A 12454-nucleotide genomic window follows, 5' to 3' on the forward strand; every position below is an offset into this window, starting at 1 on the left:
TTGGGGGGAAAACTTGTATTCTGTTCAGATGTGTACACCGCTGAACTTCTTTTCAGTACTTTGTAGGCATTAAAATAATGTGAAGAGTAGGAAGTGAAAAGTTTTAAAATTGGAACTTGGGTCTATTCAGATTCATTAATATTTAAACTGAAATCTGGGTTATACTCTGAAGTTTTCTGTTTCTTATTAATCATAATGGGTTATTTAAATTAGAGGACTATAATGAATGCTTAATGTCCAGACCTTAAACCATGATTATAGGCATATTTCATTAAATATAATGGTTTATTTAAATTGGGAGACTATGATGAAAGCTTAATGTCCAGACTATAAATCACGATCAGAGGCATGTTTCTGATTCTGATCTGGAGGGCAAAATATTAGGGATAATTTTGTGACTTACAAATGGTTGTCTAGGTTCATATGTCATAATAAGTTGTTATGTTGGATTTGCAAACATAGTGCCTCAACACATCAATCTGCCCATGGATACCTGCCTCGCTAGATGCAAATAAGGTGTCCCTTGGCTAATGACCGTAACTGAGATTGTGAAGTTCATCACAAAGTGATGCAGACATAAAGTACAACATCACATGACCATGCTGACTTAAAACAATTCCAGTTGTGATCATTAAGCATGACATCAAGTAGTTGCCATTTGGGTCCTCCTGACAGCTTTCTTAGTGACTTTGCTTGCAGGAAGCTAGCAATGAATGTCACAAATTGTGACTACGTGATTGTGGGTGCCATGACTGTTGTAAATGTGAGCCAGTTGCCACCCAAATTGAATTCCTAATTTTGAGAAGTCATAAATCTTAATAAGTCATTGATGGTAAGTCTCCTTATTCAGTACTATTGTAAGTTTGAACAGTCTCTGAACAAATGGTTATTAATCATGTACTCACCGTACATTACAGTGCCTCAAAAGCAAATAGGTGCTTCAGAACTTTCAGGAGTGTGTACAGAGTACCTTTCTGCAACTCCTAAATCAAAAATGGCTTTTCTCAGGATTATGCTGCCACTATAGAAGTACCCACCCCATCCTACCATTATTTATTTTATTTTTTTTTTTTATTTTATTTTTAAAATTTATAAGCCGCCCCACTCCCGAAGGACTCTGGGCGGCTAACAATAAAAAACACATAAAACATAACAAAACAACAATACAAAAACAATCATCCAGGGGTCAGGTTTTATAAACCCCAGGCCTGCTGGAAAAGCCAGGTCTTAAGTAGCTTACGGAAGACCAACAGGGTGGGAGCGGTCCTAATCTCCGGGGGGAGCTGATTCCAAAGCGTGGGCGCCATCACAGAGAAGGCCCTCCTCCGCGGCCCCGCCAAATGGCACTGCTTGGCCAACGGGGCCTGAAGGAGGCCCAGCCTGTGGGATCTAACCGGACATAGGGAACTATGAGGTAGTAGGTGGTCTCGCAAATAGCCTGGCCCTGAGCCATATAGGGCTTTAAAGGTAATGACCAACACCTTGAATTGGACCCAGAGACCAATAGGCAACCAGTGCAGCTCACGGAGGATAGGTGTAACATGGGTGTATCGAGGAGCACCCACTATCACTCGCGCGGCTGCATTCTGGACCAACTGTAGTCTCTGAATACTTTTCAAGGGTAGCCCCATGTAGAGTGCGTTGCAGTAGTCCAAACCTGAGGTGACAAGGGCGTGACTGTAAGGAGAGCCTCCCGGTCCAGTTAGGGTTATATATAGTAAGGTTATATAGTAGGGTTATATATAGTAAGTAGCATCCTATGGTAGAAGGGAGATAGGAGTGTCAAGTTGCATTTGCTAATTTACTACTACTGTGCCATTGATTACATGCCCTGGTATTGCCTATTTTGTAAATCAGTAATCCTTCCCCTTAGCAACCGTTTACCTGCTCTGAAGATTTTAAACATGCCCACCAGACAGAAAAGGTTATGGACTGAGTACATTCTACAAACCTAGCCGATTGCTTAATAAGTTCAGCAAAACATGCTTAAAGCAAATCATAGTTTCTTGTTTTACAGATAAACAGATTAATGAGAATGGAGAAGCTGTCGGTGAATTTGGTGAACATCTCCGCTCCTCCAAAACATGCTCTAGAAGTTTAGCAGGTACTTTAAACACAGGTTCAGAGAGACTTACTACAGAGATGCTGAATCAAAATCTATCTCTATGGGAAACATTGAGTGGGTCCCAGTTCCATATCTCCATTTGCATAGATGCTTCTTTGTTAGCTTCCATAAATGTAGCATGATTTTAACTAACTTGGAGTAGTCGTGGATATTTTTGATCCTTTCCCAAAACAAATGCCAGTTGAGTGCCTTTCATATACATGCATCCTGTATATGATTTATTTTAATCATTACATGGCTGAGCATGTCTGCTTAGTCAGGATTTTTTCCCAATAAAGCTTTGTTGAAGAAGCTTAGTAGCTTGGTTTGCATAACACATTAAATCCAAACATAACAAAACATACCATGTCTTCATGTATGTACCAGGTTAGGAGTCACCGAAGGTCTACATCATAGTAGTATGATCTTTTTTTAATTGTATTTTTATCAGTATATCCTGATACATAAAACCACAATAGAAGACCTAGCTAAGTTCAACAACAACCTCCCTGAGAATAGCTGGGCTGAGAGAGTGAGAGAGAGAGAAAGCACATCTATCCCAAAGTCGCCAAATCAGCTTCGATGGAAACTTCCCTGGTCCCTGCTTCCAAACGTGAACCACAATCCCACACTGTCTCACCGTATGTCACGACAACTCAAGACAGCAAACCTTTTTGGCTAGACTGGGATCCCAAAAGGCACCTGGCATGTATGATAGTTTAAAACCTTAATAGAGTTATTTTATTTATCTTAGCAAGTTTTTAGAACATACCTCCCCCAAAAGAACAAAACCCCAAAAAGGGAACTACCGTATTTTCCGGCGTATAAGACGACCCCCGACTTCGGCGCTGAGTTGCATGCCTAGAAAGTCATCTTATACGTCGGAAACTACCGTAATTTCCGGCGTATAAGACGACTCAGCGTATAAGACGACCCCCAACTTCGGCGCCGATTTCAACGCTTTAGAAAGTCATCTTATACGCCGGAAAGTACGGTATATGAAAAACAACAAGCAATCACCTGAACAAACAACAACAAAACCAACAAAAAGAATAACTCTCTATTATCGCTCTACCACCCACCCACCCACCCACCCACCCACCCACCCACCCACCCACCCACCCACCCACCTATCTATCTATCTATCTATCTATCTATCTATCTATCTATCTATCTATCTATCTATCTTCTAGCCTAAACATGCTTTATATTCACAGGACAAGCTAGGACAGGGGTTCTCAGAATTCCTCTGGGAGTTGAAGTCCACAAGTCTTAAAGTTGCCAAGGTTGAGAACCCCTGAGCTAGGATGATCAAGCTTGTCTCTCTCTTCCACTGAAATTTGATTATTAATTTAAAATTGCAACTTACCTGTGGAAATGTTGGGGGAGGTGGCGGAGCTGGAGGAGGCGGAACTGGCATCTTCTAGACGTCAATCTCACCTTTGTTGCAACGAAACCTATTGGGGAAAAAACAAATAACCTATATGGTTACAAATGGAGACATATTTGGCCTAGTAGTGGTTAAAGCACCAGGCTAGAAAGCAGGCGAGTGTGAGTTCTAGTCCCACCTTAAGTATGAGATCCGGCTGGGCGACCTTGCGCCAGTCACTCTCTCTCAGCCCAGCCCATTTCACAGGGTTGTTGTGGGAAACATAGGAGGAGGAAGGAGTATCAGGTATGTTTTCCACCTTGTGTTATTCGTAAAAATAATAAAGCTGGGATAAAGATCAATCAATCAATAAAATGTTACTGATGGGCAACTATTACAACCTCCCCCCTTTCTCCATTATAATTTATAATAAACTTGTGGTTTTAGAGAGGAAAAGATCTGGCTTGACTAAAAATCCAGTCAATCTATTTTGGTTTTTAACTCAAAGAAATAGGATGTTATGGAACAGAGAAAGTAAGATAAGATAAAGGCACAGTCATCTTTGCATATCTGTGTTTCAAGGAGCAAGTTTCTAGGTTATCTGTCCTATTTGTAAGGTGACCAACCGTCCTCCTTTAGGGAGGACAGTCCTCCTTTTGTAAGTTCTGTCCTCCCTCGAAAAGTGTCCTCCTACATGTCCTCCTTTTTGATATTTGAAGACTAATCTGCAGGGCTTTTTTTCCTCACAGAACCCTCAGAATGGCATTCCGGCACCTTTTTTTTTGATTTTTTTTTTCAACTTTTGCATGAGCTGTGCTACTCCTGCTATTGGCTTTCGAAAGCCAATAGGAATTGCTGCTGAGCGCGCCAAAACACTCGGCTGGCAAACTTTGCACATGCAAGTTGTCTGTATTATTGTTGCAATGAATAAAATGTTTCTTTTATTTACAATATTTTTTTCTTCAATTTATTTGTGTCCTCCTTTTCATTGTAAAAAAGTTGGTCACCTTACTATTTGGACCAAGTTATCTACTATGGCATTGCCAGGGGAGAGATCTAGATTAAACAAATCTCCATTTAGCTATGATGCTAGTGAAGGTCAGTCTCAAATTCTCAGTCTAATCTACTTTACAAGTTTGCCATAAAAGATAAAATTCAGAGAAGGGAAGGATGAACAATGATGAGTTGCTTGGGGGAAGGAAAAGATAAGAACAGTCCAAAACACCTACGTGCTATAGAACCAAGGAAGTAAACCAAAACCAACAAGCTTAAAGGCAATTTTATCCTTTTTATTATTCCACCACCAGTATGCTTAAGAAATGGATGACCTAACTTTCAGCACTAACAGCTAGAATTACTTACCATTAAAAGAAAAGGGCACCTCAGAAATGTAAAAGCTTTAGAAAGGAATGAGCTTTTGGATTGAAGACCCATGAGAATTCATATTCAGTCTTTCATAATAATGTCTTAATGGTGGCGTGTTTTTTGTAATTATTGTTTTACTGCACTCACTGTTTTGTGAGATAGGCAGCATATAAATAATGTTCAAAAAAATTCAGATGTGTACTCTTGGGAAATGGATGGAAAATATATATGCATTAAATATTTCCAACACTGAATATTTAGAGACAGCCAGGCTATAGTTTATTCCCATCTCTTCCAAAAAAATATTGTAAGTCGCAAAGAGAAAGTAAATTTGATCTACATCAGGGGTCTCCAAACTTGGCCCTTTTATGACTTCTGTACTTCAACTTCCAGAATTCCTCAGCCAAGGGCCAAGTTTGAAAACCCCTGATCTACATCTTGAAAAGTAGAAGTTTGGTGTGTGGGAGGGTTGTAAATAAAATATGGTCCAGATCAGTGTTTCTGAACCTCAGCAACTTTAAGATTTGTGAACTTCAATTCCCAGAATTCTCCATGCTAGCTGGGGAATTCTGGGAGTTGAAGTCCACACATCTTAAAGATGCTGAGGATCAGACACACTGATCTAGGTAATATCAAGCAGATCATCCTATTCTTTGGAGACTAGCCAAAAGGAACAAGTAAACAAGACTTTCAGTACAACACCAGGGTCTTTTGAACTGTTATTGGGAAGGGGTGGTTAAGGGAAAGAAAAGAATCATTTCTCTTGGCTGCATCTTGCAGCTGCTCTATACATTATTCTTATGTCTAATAGCAGCATGGAGGAGTTTTCAGATTGCAAAAAAGTACTTCTCTGAAAGGAAATGAATGATGGTGTTGGTGAGGAATGCCATATATCAACCCTGTCGTTCTATTACTAAGATTTAATCAGCGATTTGATCAATACAAAATGTAATATCTAACTCGGATCTGTTCCATATTATCTCTTTCCTAAAGACAATCAACCTAAAAGCTTGATTTACAATATTACAGTGGTTTGCTCTGCAGTCACATTTTTCTCATTCTTACACTAAAACTTTAACAACCCTTCCATCAATTACCGGTAGTATCAGCCAAAGATTTCAGTATTTTAGCATTATACATTTTGCTATCAATCTTCCCTGTAGAAAAAGTTTTTTCTGCAACCATTTTATGCCTAAATGTAAAACTGCAAATCTAAAGTTAAATCTGTTTCACTTCCTGTTAATAGAAAAAATAGTCCCTGCAGCAAACCACAATTTTCTTATTTAACTACAAGTTTCAGGGTGTTTTTTCCATAGCTGCAATGGTTTGTTGAATTCATATCCTACAGCCAATAAATCCTGAAAAAATATTTATAGCCACTTAAATGTAAGTATTTTTTGTTATACTGAGGTGGTAGCGGTTTACATAAATGCAGTAACTAGAAGCATATCAGACTGATTATGCTTAGAATTCCTAAGAGGATTAGACAAACCACATTTAATTTTCTTAAGATGCATTTTAAGTGCATAAAGCATTTTAATGTATCTTTAAAATTCATCATGTACCAGTAACTTTGAGTACAATCTTCTATAAACCATCCAAATGTTCATTTAGCATTTTGTTTAAATGTAGAAGGTATTTTGAAAACAGAAATGGTATTAAACATAATATAATTTCTGTTGACCAAACATCCTGATCTCCCTGGCTTTGACATGTTCTATTTCTCAAATCAGACAATTTATATAAATTATGTCATTAGGTTTAGTTTATTATATGTCACTTATGTAATTACATAATGATGTAAATGTCAATTGATTCAAATAATATACATTCATATTTAACAAACATCCCTTCCCTCAAATAGCCTGCTACTGTATATAAAATTTCACTGTATTGTTTTTAGACAGCAATACACTGAAAATGTGTGTGTGTGTGGGGGGGGAATTACAGTCTTTGTCTCTAAAGCTTCTTTTCCTTTCTTGGGTCTTTGGTTGTTGTAACAACACTGGCAGCAATCTTTAGATATGTAGCATAATTAAAAACACACAATTTTAAAATAAAAGAATACAATATAATCTGCAGCGCATGCCTTATTAAAAAAAAAAAAGCTCTCATACCTCTAAAACCCTTTCAACCACATAGGCCCAAGACCTGTCACAACAGAAATGCAACCTCAGACTTCTATGAAAAATTAGTAAAACAAAAACTAAAGGTAATTTGGTCATTAGGCGAAGCAATTATTAAGTGAAACCATAATGTGCTTATGATATTACTTCAGCTTTCCTTTGCTTTACAGACCAGACCTGAAAAGGTCATAATTGCAAAGATTAATTGTAAAGTTACTTTTTTACATCACCGCTGTAATTGCAAATGATCATTAAACAAGGCAGTTGTTAAACAAGAACTACTTGTATAGGCAGTTTTACAGGTGCCCATAAGATCAGCAATGATGTTGTTCTGAAAATGTTGAATGGCAGCTTAATTATTTAAGACCAAACTTTTCAAATCCTCTGAGTTAGGCTAGTTGGATGGCCAACACTCAGATGCCCAAGAGATGACAGCAAAGATTACTCAAACAATTCTTAACTCTGTCACCATTAAAGATTGTATGCATTTTGAAGTAAGGTAAGGTAGTTTACAAACATCTTTCTTTCTAACATACTTATAAATCCCTTTGCAACCAGGACAAGGATCTCTGACCCAGAATTACAGAGTGTGTGGATGACAGGCACCCAATAGGTTATTTTAAACCAGTCACTTAAAAAAAAAGAAGCTTAAATTTAGACAAAAGACAGAAGTGGAGAACTCACTGCAGTTATTCATTTCCTGAATGATTAGACTCTAAATAGAAAAAGAGGAATATTGGCAAGGATAATAGAAGATTTGGAAGGGGGAAGAGGAGAAATGGGATTGAATCAGTAGTTTAAGACTTAGCATTCTCCTAAAGGCTCTGTTTTTTTGGTCCTAGGTATAATAAATTGAAAAGCAAATTTGCTCAAGTGAAGCTGAACAGTATTCAAATATTCATACTCAGAAGGGGCGTTGGTCTTACCTGAACGCCTTTTCTCAGTACGGAGATGGATAATCCATGGATGGGTTTTCTCTGTCTGCCTGCTCTTGAGACCAAGTAGCCAAAGCTTGACACGCCCCCACTTCCTGTGGAGTCCATTCTTAACGAGGGCGAATTGGCTGATGATTGACGAGGTATTGGCTCTCAGCTCCCTACTAGCGGCCTGCTGGCCTTGGGGTGGGTGTGGATTATCCATCTCCGTACTGAGAAAAGGCGTTCAGGTAAGGCCAACGCCCCTTCTCCAGTACAGGAGATGGATAATCCATGGATGGGACGTACCAAAGCCTCACTGTCCCAAGGGGTAGGAAACAGATAAGGCCGGTAGATTGATCTCTGAGACAACTTGCTGGAGGACCCTCCTACCAAAGGAGGCATCCGCCGATGCGAAGCGGTCTATCTTGTAGTGTCGTATAAACGGGGAAGGCGAGGACCATGTCGCGGCCCTGCAAACTTCCTCGATTGACGCCTGGGTAGCCCATGCCGCCGAAGTTGCAGCGCTTCGGGTGGAATGGGCTGTGAGATGACTTGGGGGCGGCAGGGATGATACATTGTAAGCTTCTGCGATACAGCTTCGGATCCACCTTCCAATGGTGCCCGCGGAAACTTTCCGCCCCAAGGTGCCCGCTTGGAAGGACACAAATAGGGCCTCCGATTTGCGGAAGGGTTCTGTACGCTTTATATAACGCCGCAAGGCTCTGCGGACGTCCAATGTATGCCACTGCCGCTCCCGGTCATGTGTTGGATTTGGACAGAAGTTTGGGAGAATTACTTCCTGTGTCCTGTGAAAGAGTGAATTCACCTTCGGTATGAAGGCAGGATCTAACCTAAGGACCACCCTGTCCTTGTGGAAAATGCATAGGTCGTTTCTGACTGACAGTGCGGCCAGTTCCGAAATTCGTCTGGCCGATGTGATGGCAATCAGGAACGCCACCTTTAGCGACAGGTGTCGCAAGGAAACGGTCGCCAATGGTTCAAATGGTGACCGAGTGAGTGCGTGAAGGACTCGCGGTAGTTCCCAGGACGGGTACCTGTGAATTACTGGAGGTCTGGTGTTATAGGCGCCCTTGATAAAGGCGCGGATCCTGGGGTGGTGAGCTAAGGGAACCGAATCCGTGCAGGTGAGGAGGGTGGACAAGGCCGCCACTTGCCTGCGGATGGTCGCGGGGGCGAGGCCTCTGTCTAGTCCCTCCAAGAGGTAATCTACTATCTGAGGGATGTAGAGTTTGTGTAAGTCAAACTGCCGTTCCCTGCACCAAAGGCAAAAATTTTTCCAAGTGGAGTCATAAATGCGGTTTGTTGCCGGACGGCGTGAAGCTTGAATTATGGTAATGGCCCCGGGAGAGAATAGTTCCTGTGCCATTATCTGGCGCTCAAGTGCCAGGCGGTCAGTTGTAACCATTGGGGTTCCGGGTGACTGATGGTTCCCTGGTGTAGGGACACTTGATGAGGGGGAATGTTCCATGGGGGCGACTGAGACAGGTTCATCAGGTCAGTGAACCACGGTCTCTGTGGCCAATATGGTGCTACTAGGATCACTTCTGCCCGCTCCTGAATCAGCTTGCGGATGACCGCCGGTATGAGTGGTAGTGGGGGAAAGGCATAAAGCAGACCCTGAGGCCACTGAGTTCTCAGAGCGTCCGTCCCCTCTGCTCGCGGGTTGAAGTAACGAGAGTAAAATCTGGGGAGCTGGGCATTGTCTGATGATGCGAACAGATCGAGGATCGGGTACCCGAACTTGCGGGAGATGTCTAGGAACAAGTTCGGGTGTAGCCCCCACTCCGAAGGGTCCACTGTGGTGCGGCTTAGGAAGTCCGCTTGCTGGTTGTTGACCCCCGATATGTGTTCCGCTTTTAGTGACTTCAGATTGGGCTTTACCCAGCTGAATAGGAGTCGTGACTCTGTCATGAGGGTTTTTGATCTGGTCCCCCCCTGCCGATTGATGTGCGCCTTGGCTGCTACGTTGTCTGTTAGGACTAGAACGTGGTGGCCTCTGATTCTGTCTTTGAATTGTTGCAAGGCTAGGTGGATAGCCCTGAGTTCTAGCCAGTTGATGTTGTTTCTCAGATCCGTGGCGGACCAACGTCCCTGTACAAACCGGGAGTCCAGATGGGCTCCCCAACCATACAGACTGGCGTCTGTAGTGATGGTAACTCTGACTGGTTCCTTGAAGGGTGACCCCTTGGTCACGGCCCGAGAGCACCACCAGCGTAGCGCCCTGCGGATTTGTGCCGTGACCCTGACTAGGTGGTTGGATGCGCTGGTGTTCTGCCGTTGGTACGGGAGCAGAAACCACTGTAGTTCCCGTAGGTGGAGCCTGGCCCAGGGTACAATGGCTATGGCCGATACCATCTTGCCCAATAATTGGGAAAGTGTTAGTATCGGAACTGAACGTTGCCTGTGAACCCAGCGAGCCAGTTCCCTGATGCCGGCCACCCGGTCTTGGGAGAGATAGACCATACAGTTGGTTGTGTCTATCATGGCCCCCAGATGCAGCAGCCTGGACGAGGGAACTGTCTGGCTCTTCTGAAAGTTTACTGAGAATCCGTGTAATTGGAGGACGCGAATGACGGTCCTTACGTCCGCCTGAGCTGTCTGTAGGGATGTTGCTTGGATTAGTATGTCGTCTAGGTAACATTGGACGCGTATTGGGATTTTTCTCAGTTTGGCGGCTACCGCTGCTAGTATCTTGGTAAATACCCTGGGTGCCGAAGATAGACCGAAGGGGAGAGCTCTGTATTGGAAGTGTTTTCCCCCGTAACAGAAACGTAGGAACCGGCGGTGGTTTGGGTGGATGGGGATGTGAAGGTAGGCTTCCGTGAGGTCTATCGATGCCAGGAAGTCTCCTTCTCTGATGCTTCCCAGGATGGACTGAAGGGATTGCATCTTGAATTTTTTGTATGTGATGTAGCGGTTGAGGTTTTTTAGGTCCAGGATTGCCCTCCATCCTCCTGAAGTCTTTGGAACCACAAGAGGATGGAGTAAAATCCTCTGCCTCTGTATTCCGCTGGGACCGGTTCTATTGCTTGAATGTCCAACAGGTGTTGGATGGCCTCCTGCATGAGTTTGCGTTTGGTGGGGTTCCTGGAGACCGAGCAGTTGATGAGTCGGTCTGGGGGTGTGACCAGGAACTCCAGGGACAGCCCGGACTGGATGGTTTGTAGTACCCAGTTGTCCGTGGAGGTCTGCTCCCACTGGTGGAAGAAGTGAGCTAGTCTTCCTCCAATGGGTAGGTCTATGTAGGAGTCATTTTGTCTTCCGGTACGGACGACCCGTTCCACGAAAGGGTCGTCTCGACTGGTTTTGTTGTCTGGGCTGGAACCCCGGTCTGTCGTAGGGGCGGCCGTACGGTTTGTTCTGCCTGGGAGTGAATGGCTTGGGTGCCTGACTGATAGGCGTGGTTGTCGGTTGACGAAAGGACTGCCTACGAAAGTAAGGTGTGGTACGTTTGTCTGACCTTTTGTTCAAGTGTGCCATGACCTTCCGCTTGTCTTTGTTCTCTACAAGATAGGGGTCCAAGGCCTCCCCAAACAGACCGTTGCTTGAGTAAGGGGCGGTCGCTAGCCGCCACTTAGCCTTGGTGTCAGCTTGCCAGTGTTTTAGCCATAGCATTCTCCTGGCAATTATGTTGGATGCTATGGATCTGGATGAAAAAATGGCCGATTGGAACGTTGCGTCTGCAGCGTATTCCGTGGCTGCTACCATCTTAGCCAGGTCCTGGTGTGTTCGTATGTCCTCCATAGGAACTATGGTTTGTAGTTGTTGCAACCAGATGAGGGTGGCCCGGACAAAAAAGGAGGCCGAGGTGGCTGCTTTGATGGCCCATGCCGCTGTCTGGTGGGTTTTGCGAAAGGCTTGTTCCCACTTTTTGTCATCTGCCTTAAGGGCCTCCACTAGGTCCCCAGCCATGGCTGTCTGGGAGACCAAGGGGGTCCAGGCTTCATCTACTTTAGGAATTTCTAAGGCCTCATTGAGGTCTGTGGCAGTGCTGTATAATTTTTTGTCCGTACCACTCACTGATGGGAAGGAAGCGGGAGAGTCCCATGGCTTCTTGATCCCTTTCAGGAAAATGGCGGGGCAAGGTATATGGTGTTGCGTTGTCACCTTTTCTACGAATACGGGTCTGGATGTGGTGGCCGGTGTCGCTTGCGGCTGAGAAAACTGATCCGTCCCCATGTCCGCAATGGCTGTGGCCTTGCGTAGTATCGTGAGGAAGCGGTTGGGATTAAATAATCCCCCTGAGGGGGGCTCAGGGGGAAGTTCCTCATCCTCTGACATAGAGATCCCAGGTTGATCCTCCTCTTGTGGTGAAGAATAACCACTCATGGAGGACTGGGCCGGGGAGACGGGTTCCTGAATGCCTGAGGACTCTGAGGGGAGTTCCGAGTGTGGCATGGCTGAGATGGAGGGCCCCTGGTCGTGGTGGGCGGAGCGCTGTGCTAGGGCTCGGTCCACCACTTTGGTTAATAGGGCCTCTAGCCGTCCATCTGCCCAGATGTCCCCTATGTCATTACCTTTGGGTGTGGTGACCGCAGGTGGAGAGTTGGAC

At 43.9% G+C, this 12454-nt stretch overlaps 1 protein-coding gene across 5 annotated transcripts in view; it reads right to left on the reverse strand.

Annotated features, from left to right (window-relative positions):
• The window catches only part of WIPF1 (WAS/WASL interacting protein family member 1), a 74412-nt gene that overhangs the window by 22133 nt on the left and 39825 nt on the right, over positions 1 to 12454 (reverse strand). For 4 of the 5 annotated variants that reach the window (XM_039339306.1, XM_039339301.1, XM_039339304.1 and 1 more), the window contains exon 2: positions 3474 to 3561. In XM_039339306.1, the coding sequence (XP_039195240.1) occupies positions 3474 to 3524 (51 nt within the window). In that variant the 5' untranslated portion in view covers positions 3525 to 3561. Of the gene's footprint in view, positions 1 to 3473; positions 3562 to 7890; positions 7936 to 12454 lie in introns of those variants that run through there. The other variant, XM_039339303.1, reaches the window with a different exon arrangement.

Source organism: Crotalus tigris, unplaced genomic scaffold (assembly GCF_016545835.1).
Source record: "Crotalus tigris isolate CLP2741 ecotype Arizona unplaced genomic scaffold, ASM1654583v1 scf7180000017733.2605024, whole genome shotgun sequence".
NCBI lineage: Eukaryota > Metazoa > Chordata > Lepidosauria > Squamata > Viperidae > Crotalus > Crotalus tigris.